Below are 16642 nucleotides of genomic sequence, written 5' to 3'. Positions count from 1 at the left end.
CTGTTAAGAACACACCTAGGTATGTCAAACTCAATCATGATCCAAAGCAGATCATAGGAGACAAAGATGCAGGAATTCTTACAAGAAGAAAGGTCAGAGAAAGCTCATGTATGATCTCTGAATTTGAGCCTAAATCATTCAAAGAGGCACATAAAGATGAAGATTGGATCAAGGCAATGGAGGAGGAACTTGACCAGATAAGGAAGAATGGCACATGGTCTCTGGTACCTAGACCGGAACATAAAAATGTCATTGGAACCAAATGGGTCTTCAAAAATAAGCTGAATGAGGATGGCACGGTGGTAAGGAACAAGGCCAGACTAGTGTGTAAAGGATATGCCCAAGAAGAAGGAGAAGATTATGGAGAAACCTTTGCTCCAGTAGCAAGATTGGAAGGAGTTCGTATGCTTCTTGCATGTGCAGCTTTTAAAGGATTCAAGGTATACCAAATGGATGTAAAATCTGCATTTTTGAATGGAATACTTGAAGAGGAGGTGTCTATAGAGCAACCAGATGGGTTTGCCCTATCAGAAGACAGTGACATGGTGTGTAGGCTACATAAAGCCTTATATGGACTGAAGCAGGCACCAAGAGCATGGTATGAATGCTTGCATTCCCATCTTGTGAAGATTGGATTTGAAAGAACAAGTGAAGATAGCAATATCTACTTGAAATCAGAAGGAGATCAGATTCTGATTTGCGAAGTATTTGTTGATGACATAATCTTTGGTGGAGATGACAAGATGAGTCATGACTTTGCAGATGAGATGAAAAAGGAGTTTGAAATGTCACTCATAGGGGAAATTAAGTTCTTCATTGGACTGCAGATTCAGAAAATGAAAAATGGAATCTTTATTTACTTAGTCCAAGTATGTCAAAGAAGTGTTGAAGACCTTTGGCATGGAAGACAGTAAACCAGTTGGTACACCAATGGTGACCGATTGTAAACTATCAAAAGGGGATGACTCAACATTGGTAAATGAGAAGGACCGATCAATGATTGGTAAGTTGCATTATGTAGTGCATAGCAGACCAGACATTGCACATGCAGTGGGTATTACCGCTTGGTTTCAGCAAAGCCCAAGAGAATCCCACTTGGTAGCAGTCAAGCAGATTCTTAGATATCTGAAGGGAACTATTGACTATGGGTTATGGTATCCATACAATAATGAGTTCAACCTGAAAGTGTTCATAGATGCTAATTAGGCTGGTAATGTAGATGACCGGAAGAGCACAACTAGTGGTGCATTCTTTCTCGGTGGTAGACTGGTCTCGGATGAGTAAAAAGCAGAGCTGTATCTCTTAGTCTACAACAGAAGCGGAGTATGTTGCAGCTTTTATGAACTATACCCAGACTATTTGGATGAAGCATGTATTGAATGGCTTCAAAGTTCTTGTATCTGAACCGGTAAGTATATTCTGTGACAATACAAGTGCAATTAACATATCCAAGAATCCGGTTTTACATACTAGAAACAAGCACTTTGAACTCAAGTATCATTTCTTGAGGGAAAAGGTTCAGAACAAAGAGGTGGTATAGGAACACGTTTCCAGTAAGGAGCAGTTAGCAGACATATTCACCAAGCCTCTACCGAAGGCTAATTTTACCTATCTGAGAGGTGAGTTAGGGGTGCTGCCCCTTCAAGAGGTAATCTAAAGGTTTGTGCTCCACATCAGTCAGATCTTACTTTGCTATATCTTTTCAGGATTGATGTGTTGAAGGATGCTACTCCTCAGGGAGAGCAGCATAGTGGAACAGGGAAGCTTGTGCCTCCACTTTGGCATTGTCAAAGGGGGAGAAGATGTGAAGTGAAAAGATATCTGCAGTATTAAGGAGAAGATGTGATGCAGAAAGAGAGATATCTTTGTATATTGCCATCAATGCCAAAGGGGGAGATTGTTGGCATATGTGCAGAATATGTTGACATGATGATATTGTATTGTCATTGATGTCAATATGCTGAAAGAGAACCGGTAATATGCTAAAGAGTGAACTGGTAACATGATGAAGAATGAACAGGATTATTGAAGCTAAGCAACTGGCAAAGAGAACCGGTATGATGTTGTGAACCGGCATATGTGAAAAAGTGAAGCAATATGCTTGTCCAAGTGAACTGGTATGATGTTGTGAACCGGAACCGGTATGTCGGAACAAGAACCGGTATATGGAAACCAATATGTCAGAACGAGAACCGGTATCTAGAAACCGGTATGTCGGAACGAGAACCGGTATATGGAATGTTTTGTATCTAGGGTTCATATGGCATAACTACCGGTTGGTAGTCTTAGCTTCAGGGTTTCTGGTTGAAGTGTTTCGAGCCTGTGTGTTTCAACCGATGGCATTGTGTGATGAGTTAGCATTGTAATGGAGATCAAATCGTGTTGCCATGTCAGCCTCGTGCACGTGAAGGATCTTGCATGAAGGAGATTGATCCTATCTACCTCGAGAATGTGCGAAGTCTCTGCAAATGGTGGAGAACGCATGATGGGTTATCACCTCCAAGAAGCGGCGAAGAACGAACGATGGAAAAGGTCTTGAGATCTGTTCAAGACCGTTGTATTCAAATGCAAAGTGTTCGATGGTCAGGATTGAACCGACTAAATTTCTCAACCTAAGTGTTTAGGGTTTAGGGTTTATGCTACCGACATATCTGTTTCCTATAAGGTCGATGTGGTGTTTAATGCTAAGGTTGTTGGCAAATGTTGTGTGTGTATCTATGTGCAGAGATACGTGATTATTGCCAGACCAGTTGAGAGGATTGATACCTGCATAGTGTGTGTGCAGAAGGAAGGAACTAAAGCGGATCTACATTGGCATTTAGTGCTATTACCAGATCATTGTAATACCTATTGATCTCTAATCACTTCAACAGTTGGAAAATACCTTAACAGGGTAGCTTTAACCAGCTTGTTGTAAATCCTTTAACAGGGTGACTCAAAGCCATTGAGTTCATAAAATCCTTTAACAAGGTAACCTCTAACAGGGTTTAACCCTTAACCGGGTATTCTAGCCATCCCTTAACCGAGTGATCCCTAACAGGATCGGTTCCTAACAGAACCTGTTGTAACTGTCCTTAACCGGACTAGGCTTCTAACAGAGCGGACTTCTAAAGAGTTCAAAACAGCTTGTGGGTATTCATCCCCACCATGGTTTTTCCCAGTTGGGTTTCCACGTGAAAAATATGTGTGTCATGTGTGATGTCTTTTTCATGTGATGCTTTGTTGTTTTCTGTCAAGCGGTGAATCATGTTGATCTAGCAAGTTATTATATCTCTGATGATAGATTATCTGTTTATGCATAAGAACAAAGTGCAAATGAGGGAGTAGGTTGTATGGAAAGCTAAGAAGATTGACCAGTTCATATCTTTCACAGTTGCACTGTGTTTAACAGGTAAATCTGATTTGGACCGGTGTTAGGGATTGCCAATAGTTTGCAGTTTGCAATCAAACCGGTTCAAGAAAAGTGTTTTGTGCCTGTACTGATTCACCCCCCCCCCCCTCTCAGTACCGGTTTGGTACTCACTATTCATCACTGAGTTATCAGTCTTATAGCAGTTCCCCTATTGATGGTGATCACATAGGGTGTCTTATAGCAGTTCCCCTACCGATCATAGGTTTATATAGTTGCTTAGATTGTTCATAAACAAATTCATGTTATGCTTTAGAAATTCTGGTTATTCAGTCAGTTTAGCAGTATTTAACTTATTATCAATATCAGGAATTATTACATCTCGTATTATCATTTAGTCAATATAACAGTTTATTATCTATTCTTAGCATTTGCAGAATTTATTGATCACAGTACAAATATCAGTAAGATAATAACAGATTAAAAGTATATATTAATGATTTACAGCTTGAATCACGTATCTCAGGAATTAACGTGATTATTGTAGATTGCGTTTTTGTTCAGAGAATCCACTCTTATGAAAACGAAATATATATATATATATAATCTTATCAGACTGAATTATTTATCAGAAATTAATGTGATTATTGCAGCGTAAGCATTTGTGCGAGGATTATATTATTATGCAGAATGTATTTGACTTGTGAAGATTATATAGATATAAGACAATATAACAGTTGCGTCATAGAGAAAGCTAATAAGCAGAGTAATAACACAGAGTTTCAATTAACTTATAACATGTATTCGTACCAGAGGAATTATCGGATGCCTGGGCGTGATGTTGGTGGCGTAGATTCTGATTCCTTACGTTATATTTTTTCTTTGTCTTCCCCCGAACCTTATACTTATCCTTCTCCATGTTTGTAATGGAGATTCATGCCTGTTGGAATGGCGGTGACTCCTTGAAAAGTCACCGCTTTCCATATATTCGTTGCTTAACCATTACATCCCCCAATCGGTAATTAACATTTAACAATCGATATAAGTTAATAATCATTGGATTTTTTTTACTATTATTTTCCCTTTTTAGATATTTGATAATCAATTGCAATCTAATAATTAATGTGAATTATTTTATTATATTATTTCTTTTTAAGGATACATTAATATATATATTGTCAGAAAAATTGAGGGAACATGACAGGTATAGGATTGCAATGAATTCGTATTGTGAAAAATTTGCACTTATTCACAATCTGCACATTGAATTTTTGGGTTATATTTCACACTGCACACAGAAAATGTAATCAGATTTCTATGAGAGTTTGTGAACAAGTTTAGAACAATTGAACACAAACAAAGTATCATACTTTAAATAAACTTGAGAACACGTCACGCACAGCAGTGGAAGAAATATGATATTTCGATCTTCTTTCCTCCTTGTATTTTGATCTTCTTTCCTCCAATGTTGGTTCACATTCAGATTACATGTTTTGTAAAACAAAACACTGATAAAAGTGGTGATAGTAATCTTAATTGGCATCGAAAGAAGATTGGCTTGCTTGCAAATTGTTTACACTTATAATCATTACAGGTGGCGGAGTTTGTAACTGTTATTTGGGCAGTTTAAAACGGTTAGAAATTATGAGCTTTAACAAAAGATTATCAAAAGAGCTAACTCGTGGAAGTTTGTAACTTCCCCCCAACTACTTCTCAAACCAAATAATATATTATTTAAAGGCATCGTATTGGTGAGTTGAAGTTGTCTTTATAGTTGTAAGAAATCAATAATATAAATTAGTGAGAAGATTTCATATCCATACGGAAGAAGACAAATGCTATTGTGAAGAAAATGATACTACTGTTTTGACTGCTGTGAGCAAAGAATGAGCACGATTGTACCGTGGCAAGAAGATTTGTAGCAGAGCAAATGCACTGAGGTATAATAATCTTGTCATAATTTTATTGAATGGTTGTAAAGTGTAAGAAACTGGTGATTGAAACTGGAGTTTTTTAGATAATATTTTCAGTACAAGGTTCATCTAGTTTGCTGGTTCAGTTTTGACTGATAATGATCTTCAGATCAGTGAAAGGTTTCAGATCAAACACTACTGAGATTTCAGTTGCCTATAGCATTATCTTGTCAGCATATTTTTAAAGACATATATATACTTTTGTCTCATTATCATCACAGTTTTGCAATCAAAATCAGACTAATTAAGATCCGCAAGACAATGCAAATATAATGAAAACATCTTTCAGGTTTTTTTAAAGAAATTGGAACTTGTTTCAGATCATATGAAGGATGTAATCAATTAGATTGTGTTTTTTTGTAAAAGTGGCAAAGTTTGTGGATGAATCAGTAACATTCACATCTCTATTTTCATTGAGTTGGTGCTCATTTTGACAAGATTGTATCTGAAAAAGTTGGTGCTTTTGAAGTAGAAGGTGTTGGGTGACTCCTTGGGTTGGTGCCCTAAAACTATTATAATCATTTTAACTGTGAGGCTGGATTAGGACAGTTGATCCTAGCAGCATTTCTTACTGTGGTTTTCCCACCTTGAGTTTCCACGTATTTCTTTGTGTATTGGCTTCATTGTGTGGTGTTGCTTTTATGTTTCAGTTTGGTGCTATCATTTCAGATTCAAAAAGGTTTAAAAGATTTTTAAAAGTTTTAAGTTGAACAAAGAATTAAAAGTTTTTATTTACTACCGATTCACCCCCTCCCCCCCTCTCAATAGTAAATTTGTGTTCTACAAACAAGAAATCACTACCATTGGGGTTTCATGGTTCAAGCATTTGGCTTACAAATTTGTGTTCTACAAACAAGAAATCACTACCATTGGGGTTTCATGGTTCAAGCATTTGGCTTACTGCATGATAAAACCTAAAACTCCGACAACCACAATAGCGAGACAAACCATACAAAAAGAAGGCATCATGTTGGTGTGAAAGGGGTATTGTACCTAGTGTTGTACCTAACAAGTTTGACACCTAGGACCTAATCACACATGTTACTTAAGTTTACTTAGCAAACACATAAAGAAACTTCCCACTTTTAATCGATAGTTATCACATTATCCCTTTTCCACCTGAAGTGGATGATGAGCTATCACTTTATGTCTCAAGTCATAAGATTAAGACACATGTCATAATCTTATGTCATCCTATGTTTACCTAGGCCTATATAACTAAGGGTTCCCCTTTCTAACATTGTATCCAATATCATTGTATCATTTGCATCCTTGATAGAATAGCATTATTCTTTCAATGTTAATCTCTCATGTGCTTTCATGGAGTGCCTTGATCTTAGGTGGCTATAATCTTCAACCTATCTTGCATGGTGTAGAATATTCTATACCAACTCTAACATGGTATCAGAGCTTGTGGGATTGTTTCTTGTAATTTTTATTTGAGAGATCTAGATTGCAAATCTTAAGAGCATTTTGGGGGTTTTGTTTTCATGGCCTTGTATTGCAGGTCAAAATTGGAGCTTGTTGGTGCAAATATGAGTTTACCATTGGATTCAAAAGGTTCAAGAAAGTCAGATTTGCCTTTTGTTTCGTCCAAATTGGACACTAGAGGCCAAATCTATAAGGTGAAGGTGGTTGCCAAATCCGGGAGTACTACCATTTCTGATAATTTTGGGCCAAGACCAAACCTACCATTGCACTCAGAAGACCCAAGATCGACTACCAATTTGTCAAAATCGGACACTGTCACCCGGAGCTGAAAAAAAATCTGCCCCCCACTCCACCATTAAAGGTCGTACAGCCAACCAAGTTGTGTAATCAACATAATCAGTCAATAAAATAAAAAAATTATTTACAATTTTTTTAAATACCCTTTTCTATTTTGTAGTTATATTTGTGTACCTTATTGGTACACAAGGTACTACAAACACTGCAATCGGCAACGTAGTCTACCACTGTGCCCTTGACATGTGTCAAGCGTTGACCCCTCTGTGTGCGGCCTCAATAAACCTCGGCAAGTGGCTGGCATATATCACTAGAAAATTCAAAAAATATTCAGCCAAAACTAAGCATATTTTGTCTAATATCAGATCGATGAGAATTTTTGGCAGTGGATGGAATGTTTGCCAAATATTCCAAGCAAGTGGCATATTCCAAGTAGTACTCCCTGGTGACATCAGCAGAGCTTAAAAAATTTGCCCCCTCCATTGGCATTTTTTATTTTGTAGTTCGACTTCAGAGGCCCATAACTCAATCATCCGACGTCTTTTTTCAGTGCAATCTTTTTTTATTTGGAGTAGAATTTTGTGCTCTTCACAGTGGTGCAATTGGTTTTTGATTTTGGTGCCTAGTTTTTCCAGAAATTGCAGATCCTCACAGGTGTTGCTAAGCAATCCTTGTTTTGGGACCTTTCAGGTCTCCATTTGGGCTCATACGTAATATTTTGGGTGTCATTTTTTTAAGTGCATGATTTTTCCTATACTATACAGCGGTATGATCAAATTGCTGTCATTTTGTGTAAAAATTGTACTTTGAGCATACTACGAAATTTGGCATCTATAAGCACTAAGAACAAGTCTAGCTTGTTGTTTTTGGCATCAAGCAATTGTAAACACACTGAGCATAAAGTGCCAAATCATATTTTGCTGGGGGGATTCTTGATTGAGTTATTTGAAGGGTAATCTTGTGGTGGTCTTTTGCATGTTTTTGTGTTCACATTATGGTGAAATCTCAAATTGAACTCCTAACATCACATAATTATGCATAGTGGAAGAAATCAATATGGAACTATCTCATGGGAAAGGGTTATCTTGCCTATCCAAAGAAAACAATTTCTAAACCAATTGATTCTAATGCATTAACAAAATGGGAGATTGAAAGAGAGAAGACACTTGGATGTACATGTTCATTAGTCTCATTTGATTTGCAATTTCATATTGAATCATGTAAAACACCTAAGGAAGCATGGGAGACTCTTGAAAAATTGTATGGTAAAACTAATAAGATTAGGGTATATCAGATTGATAATGATCTCATGAATCTTGATCCAAAAGGTTTTGACCACATCCAAGACTACATCTCCAAAATCAAGCAATTAAGAACACGGCTAAAGAATTGTAATACCAAAAAAGAGGATTTGCAATTGATTCTTAATGTGTTATCTAAGCTTGGTCTTGAGAATCCAGTGTTTGTTTCTAGCTTTCATACCCATCGGCTTTCTATATGAGCATCATATGTTGATCCTAGGTTTGATGATTTTGCAAATCTCCTAATCTAAGAGGAAGCAAAGTTACTTCACGTGGATCTAATCAAGTCTATCAAACACCAAGCATTTGTGGCAAGTGAACCTAAGGTACAAAAAAGAAACAAGGAATCCCGATAAGAAGCAAAAGAAGAAAAAGAACAAGCTAAACAAAGAATCTGAATACTCTCCCTCTCAAGGGTAATCATCTAAAAAGGAGAAGCCTAAATGTGCATATTGCAAGAAATCGGGGCATGATGAACACCAATGTTATTTAAAACAAATTGATGAGTTGAAGTATCTTCTTAAGAAGAATCAAATCAGTTTGCCTTCAACAATGCCAGGGAGTTCATCTTGTTCTTATTTTTCATCATCATTGACTAAGCTAGAGATACATAAGGGGCAAGCACTTGTTGCAATTACAGATTCTAGTTCAGATAGGTGAATACTTGATTCAAGAGCCTCACATCATATGGCTTCATTAAAGAGTATCTTCTCTTCATTTGAGTCTTGTTCATCACCACATATCCTGATGGCTAACAGAACATATATGCATGTTTGTGGGAGGGGATCTTTTGACATGGATGATGGAGCATTCAATGATGTTCTTTGTGTGCCTTCATTGTCAACCAATATCCTTTCTATCTATCAGAACGCACATGGTGGAGCAGGAAAGAGTGTTGAGTTCACACCAGATTATGTCATAATCCGATATTTGCATAGCAGAGGTGATCACCAATCTCGTGTCTACACATTCTCATATTTTTCTCCTATTGTTCATTCAGTTAATGTACACACTATGGTATCTAGTAAGGACAAATTTGAGGAGATCCGGTATGGTCATTTGAATCTTGAAGTGTTTTCATCTTCTGAGGTTCTAGAGGCATTTGTTGATACTCCATCTCCATCTACTGTTGCTCTTGATGACACTTGTGTTGCCAAAGTTTGGGCTCCCTGTGATTTTGTGCAACAAGACATAAATTGTCTTCCAAACATGGTTTCATGGGATGATCACTTGGAAAACATTGCAGGTTTGTTTATGGAGTCCTACATTTCAGATATGGGAGACACCATTGATCACATTCATCTTCTCTTTGATGCAGATGATCCTTCTTCAGTTGTTATGAGGGAGAATTTTGACCCTCTTGTTCATTCTCTACATGATCATTCTTTTGAGTTTGACATGACTGTGGATTCTTATGAACAATATTTGGAGTTCTCTTTATCTTCAGAGGACAGTGTTCTGCATCAGTTTCTAGGAGATTTTGGATTGTACTCTTTAGCAGCGTGGCCTAGAACATCTGATTGGAGTGTGGCAGCTTTCAACATCAACATGGAGACACAATAAATGCCCTACCAAGCACCATAAGGTTCTAGTCCTGAGGTGACAAGACAGCGTCGCCATCAAGGTTTCATGGTTCAAGCATTTGGCTTACTACATGACAAAACCTAAAACTCTGACAACAACAATAGTGAGACAAACCACATGAAAAGTAAGTCTCATGTTGGTGTGAAAGGGGTATTGTACCTAGTGTTGTACCTAGCAAGTTCGACACCTAGGACCTAATCACACATGTTACTTAAGTTTACTTAGGGAACACATAGGAAACTTCCCACTTTTAGTGGATAGTTATCACATTATGACTTTTCCATTTTAAGTGGATGATAAGTTATATCTTTATGTCTCGAGTCATAAGATTAAGACACGTCATAATCGTATGCCGTCCTACATTCACCTTGGCCTATATATCCATGGGGTCCCCTTTGTAACATTATATCACATATCATTGTATCATTTGCATCCTTTGATAGAATAGCATTACTCTATCATTGCTGATCTCTCTTATGCTTTCATGGAGTGCCTTGCTCTTGGATGGCTATAATCTTCAGCCAATCTTGCATGGTGTAGGGTATTCTATACCAACTCTAACACATCAGGGATTGGCGTCAATGCATTTGGCATGCCAAATGGGAGAGCCTCAATGATAAATAAAGAAGACAAAAAACAAGACAAGGAAAGAACAAACCAAAAAGACAAGGACAAGAAGGAAAAGAAAACACAAAAGGGGGGGCTCATTGTGTCAAAAAAGACAAAATGGAGTGTGGGTGCAAGGCGCAACACAAAATACATATCTATGTTAGGCTCCATGAAAAAGAATTTTTTTGGGGGGGGGACACACCTTACTCTTTTCTCCTCATACTTGTTCATTTCTAAGGATTCCTCCATCACCCTTGGCTTGCTTCACCTCAAACTTAGCTTTTGCAAAAAACTTCTCTTCGTTGCTAAGGACTTCTCTATATGATTTCTTCTTATGCTCTATATCCTCTTCTTTATTTTCTTCATCTTCCATCTTATCAGCTCCATCTTCCTCCATAAATTCCTATGCTCCAAAATAACTTTTTCCAGGAAGTACACTACTCTCTTTCTACCATACTCAATTCAAAAAAGAAAAAAAGTAAAGTTTATTGACCCTAAAACCTTTCTTAAACCCTCAATCAAAAACCAACCCAAGCAGCAGCCCCCCAACTTAAACTAATTCATAACCAAGCAACACCAACACCACAACAAAGAGAAAAAAAGACGATAATCCCATAAGATGCAACGAAAAACACTAATTAAAGTCAATTCTAGAAGAGTAAGTTGATCCAAGGTCAACAATGGAGGGTGACTATTCGTCTCCCTCGTCCACCTTAGAGCTCCTCCTCACCTTCTCCCTTGAATTGTCCCCACTTATGAATCTGATGAAGACTGATGTGAAATTAGTTCTAAAGGATTAGAGAAGTATAAAATGCATATGAATTCTAATTGAATTATCAGATTCTGTCAAAATATTGTAATTTATTGGTATTGATGGAAGAACATTGTGAGCATAGAATGGATTCCTTGCATGGCAAGCAGTAATACATTCCCGCATCTCACACGAAGGAGAATTTAATTTGTTATGGTAACATGCCAGAGGTCTTGACAGAACTTTTGGTAAGGATAACTATTGTGTAACAAATAAAAGGTTATTTTAGCCTCACAAGCCTAGGGATATGCATATGTATGGTCTTTTTGTTGATACTGGATAGGAATCAAGTTTGGGATTAGTGTGAATTGTGAGACCTTCTCTTTTGTTCTCACGGACATATTTATTAGGTAGACCATTTTAGTCTACGTAAAAAGATTCGTATGTGAGCAAATAGCTGATTTTTCTTCAAGGAAATTGTGTGCTACTTTGATGTGCCCAAAACTATTACCATGGGCAGAGATGCTAAACCCCAAAATCATTTTCAAAGGGCTTTTTGGCAAAAAATAGACAGTGGGCTTCAAACTAGTACTGATATCAGACTCAAACTAAAGAACAATTGGAAATGACAGACAAACATCTCAGAATAAATTGAAAAGTATAGCTTGAAAAATGCTCAAAATATACCTAAGCCATCTGAACAGTGAAGTCTCAGGCCTGGCATCTCTCTGCAATGCAAGAACAAAGGTTTGCAGGTGCATACCCAGATAGGGTTGGTTGTCCACGGATAGTGTTCTCATTTCAAGGGTTTTATTTATTTCTTTGAAATGTTTTCTCTTTCATCAAATGTTAAGTAGAGTTGGTTTTCCACATATAAAAATGACTATCGGGCACTCATTTGGAGCCATTGTAGAGAGGAAAAAGTAGCAGGAAGAAGTTCTCAGATAGTCGTGATGCAGCTCCATCTATATAATGAATGAGGAAATTCAGAGATACTTGGAGTATGAAATATTTACAGCTCACAATTGCAGATAATGAGATGAAGCCTAGCAGATAGTATTTTGAGAAGGTTGTATTGCTGCAGTTCAGCAAACAAAACCAGACTGCTAGGAAAGGATCTCCCGTCACTTTCTTTGATGATGTACAACACTGAAGAGTTTGTACTGGTGATTATTTCATGAAATAGCATACACTGCAAAGCCAGGCGCTCTAGACAAAAGGTTTGCAGAAAACATTGAAGCTGAAATCAGAGCCACTAGTTAGCATATCCTGGGCCTAACAGCTAAAACTACTAGCAATAGCCCTTTTAAACATCATCTGAATAGCTCTAAGTTTCCTGGATTGTCCAAAGGGTTGAGCTTAATTCGTTAAAGTATTGAGTTCTCATTGTGGAGACCCAAGTTCAAATTCCAAAGGAACATCTAATATGGAATTCTAAATTGTGACTCTTGGTCTTCATTAGTTGGCTTCCAATGTGGAAGTGGTTTCTAAATAAGTAGACTTCTAAGTTGTGGCTCTTGGTCTTCCATTGGAGGTTCTAGTGGTCTCCAATTGAAGGTTCTAGTGTGGTTTCTTGAAAGAAGGTGAAATCAGACTCATGTTGATGTTCGTATGAACAGAATATTTGTAAACGATTAGCAATATATAAGTTTTCTGAATAAGGATGATTTAAAGGGTAGAGGCTTACAAACAATTAAACTGCACCACATAGTAGAACGGGTTACCCAAGAACTTTAGAGGCAAATCTCTTGCAGGATACCTTTGGGTGAAACAATTGGGATTTTAGCTTTCGTAAAACTGACTGATTTCTCTTGCAATTAGCTCCAATTTCCAATTCCTGGGGATTCCCTGGCCTGTGTTAACCTGTGCGTATTATTGTTGCAGAATTTGCCCCCAATGGAGATTACAACTCAAGTGTCTTGATAAATGTAGGTTAGTGATTGAGCGCGGAACCTCACCAGCTCAAAATCACATAATCTAGTAACGAATTTACACTGTTGATATGGTATAATTTGATGGTCAGCTATTCTGCTACAATGAAAAGGCCATGCGTATAATCCACAAATTAAAGCCCAAAAATCAATCCATTGATCAACTGAAACAAACATACCCAAGGCAGCTTGAGGATAAGCAATACAGATATTTTACACACAAAAAATGTCCATAACAACTTAAACCAAGCCAATAACAGAACAGAAACAATGGGATTGAAAAATCTATGGGAAATATATGATTCAAACTAAATCAATAGCAAAATATAAACAAGCTCATTGAAAAGTACAACTGAAACATGTGATTTAGTGATGTAGAGTACCGAGCATACCTGAGGAACGGAGCAGGCAGTACGGGTCCTAATCCCAGAGCAAACTGCACTAGGCTGGGGTAAACATATTACACCACTCTTTGTTCTACACCACACTCCCACCTTCTTGTTCATAAGAACCTTCTTGACTCTAGCCGTCTTCTTCTTCTTCTGGCCACCATGTTTCTCTCCTTTCCTCATCCTCGCCCAAACTCACCGACCCACATGGGAATTCCCTCTAAAAGTACTGCTCAATAGCAAACCAGTGATACCAATTGACATTTCTCAATGGCCCACAAGCCCAGCAATCTGGATTTCAATGTAAAAGCAAAATGTAGCCATCCAGAACAGTGTTTCAGGGGTCCATATCGTGTGGTGTGATCCAAATAATCCTTTGCAGACATTCAGTACCCCAACGCGCCTTGTGAACCACTCGCCCCTGGTTATAGTCTATTTAGTCCTTGCATTTATTTCAGTCACAGACATACTCACCGTGTTTTGGTACAGTCATTATGGTGTCTGTGTTTTTGGACTTTGTGTATGTTGCAATGTATATATGGTGGACTTGGACCTGGTATATAAATTTACTGCTGCATTGGATACTTGTATGTCTAATCCATGCTTTATTTATTCCATGCAATCCCTGAACTGTGCTTGTTCTCTAAATCACCTTGGAGTTTTCCTAAATAACCTCCCAGTTATCTTTTATGCTAATTTACAGATTCGTCAATTTGCTCGGTGTACTTTTTTACGGGAGGGACCTAAAACGTAATTTCCTTGCCAAACAAAAATTTAACTAGCATACTTATATTTTTTTTTTTAAATTATGTAATATGATTGATATATCAAATTTCAAATCAAAGTATCTAATATTCAAAATTATAAAATAAATTAAGATTAGTTACTAAATATAAATTTAAAAATTAGTTATCATAAAAAAAAAATGATCGATAAATGTGTCTTTCTATTGATATTATTAAAGAAGTACATTATCATCAGAAATTCCAAAAATATGCATATGATTCATATACGAGCGCGGCTAATCTCACTAACCTTTGTGTTATACACTTTTCCAAAAAATGAAAGATGCAACTAGTTTGTCGAGCATGACCAAATTCTATAATTTTCGACTAACCTTTGTGTTATGCGGAAATCGTGACTTTTTGGAGCCAATTTAGCCACAACCTCCATATACCACCCCCATCCTACGAAATTCTTACAAAGCATACAAAATGGCAACATCACCATCAACCTGCAAAACTCTACAATCATACAAAAAAGCTACTCCACCCCCGTCCTGCTAAAACCATACAATCATAAAAAAGTGACTACTTCTGGCTTGAATACATACACAAAATTCTACACCAAAAGTTTCATTACAGTAGGTATGGAAAGAGCAAAAACTAATTTACTACCATAATTTATTTGCCTTTGTCACCCGTTACCTCCATTCGACCAATTACAGCCTTTGAACCACCTGTGTCATCTCTATGCTCTGGAGGAAATCCAGTCCATAGTTCCCAACTCGACTTCTTCTTTTTCGACCCCCACAACCTACCTCGTTTGTGCTTTGAAGACGAAGCAATTGACGATGTTGCTGAACACTTCTCATATGGCTCTCATTTTTCTAGTTCCTTCTTAATACTATGTTCTTGTGTGACCTTCAAATAATCTTTCACACCATTCATTCCTATTTAAGATGAAGTTTTGTGCACCTCTTTGTTACAATTGGCACTCCATAAGAGGAAAGGTCGCAGAGGGGGAATGAATTCACTCACATGCAACCAAGCTCCACCGGGACAAACAAACCCTTTTCCTTCCCTTGCCATTCCCATTAAACTCCCCAAACCCCGACACATTCCTCTTTGATACAATTGCTTATCACCCATTTCACCATTTCTTTGGCTTCCAATTCAAAACACCATGCTACAAACATGGAAACTATATCAACATTGGTTCTGTATTTGAAATTTGCCTTTAAGTATTCATCTCCAAGGACGATTTTGACATGATTCAAGAAGTCTTTATCTTCGAAATTGAAAATGCTTGATAGCCTTTCATCAAAGATATGTCCCCAAAAGGGTACCATGGGCTTTGTAGCCTATAGTGAAAATTTTGCTTCCATTATGCATTTAATTAAAATCTTCCCCTCTGAGTAAAAACACTCTTTCTCTAGATGAAACAAATAGCCTTGGGGCTCTTTTCACCAAAAATAAGCTTTTGTCTATAAAGGACAATCTGCCACCCAAGAACATAAAAACAAGCACATTGAATCTAAAAACCAAAATTGTGCCAACTTAACCATGATCGAAATCTCCAATTGATAGAGTTTCCTTAAATGTGCCTAGCTTTTGGGGGAATGAAAAGAGAGATTGTCTTCAGTTTATTCAAGATCCCTATCAAATTTGGCACGAAGCCTAGGATGGTCACCACCACCATAGCTAACCATTACACCTTTATTTTGTAGCCGTATAATAGGATTATCTTGCTAGGATTCACATATTTAAAAGACTCAATTCACATATTTTTCAACATTAATAACATCTAACATGAATTTATGTTTGCTCTTTTGGAAAAATCAAATTTGAATCTAGTCCTCACATACTTTGACGTCACTTACCAACACAACCCACAGTGTATAGATGTCAACCAACCTTCATAACCGTTCAAAAATTTGACCGTTCGAGTGGAGAACACACAAGTTTATTTTGCCTTAATGTAAATTGAAGGCTTGATCTGCACATACATCTACTTCTTTGTTGTCATCTCACATAACATGGGACACCTCGATCTTTGGAATGTGGCAAGGAGATTTTTAAATACACTGAATTTCACAATCAAACTTCCAATTTTTTGCCTTGCCCCTGAGGATAGCATGAGTAATAATCTAGGAATCTCCTTCAAGATGTAAATTTTCCACTCCCAACCTTCTAGCCATTTGAACTGCCAGAAGGACTGCCTTGGCTTCAACATCATTATTAGATCCCACTCCTAGGTGTTGATTGCATTTAGCAATAATATGGCCTTGGTAATCCCTTGTTATACAAC

General features: G+C 37.4%; 1 protein-coding gene across 1 annotated transcript in view; it reads right to left on the bottom strand.

Moving 5' to 3' along the window:
- LOC131078987 (fructose-bisphosphate aldolase-lysine N-methyltransferase, chloroplastic) overlaps positions 1-14285 on the bottom strand; it is a 137515-nt gene extending 123230 nt beyond the window's left edge. The window contains exon 1 of the mRNA XM_058016851.2: positions 13616-14285. Within this exon, the coding sequence (XP_057872834.2) occupies positions 13616-13795 (180 nt within the window). The 5' untranslated portion in view covers positions 13796-14285. The remainder of the gene's footprint in view (positions 1-13615) is intronic.
- Between the last annotated feature and the right edge of the window lie 2357 nt (positions 14286-16642).

This window comes from Cryptomeria japonica, chromosome 11 (assembly GCF_030272615.1).
Source record: "Cryptomeria japonica chromosome 11, Sugi_1.0, whole genome shotgun sequence".
In the NCBI taxonomy this organism is placed as follows: Eukaryota; Viridiplantae; Streptophyta; class Pinopsida; order Cupressales; family Cupressaceae; genus Cryptomeria; species Cryptomeria japonica.
Note: the sequence above shows the minus strand (reverse complement) of the source record. Positions and strands in the feature narration are given on the sequence as shown.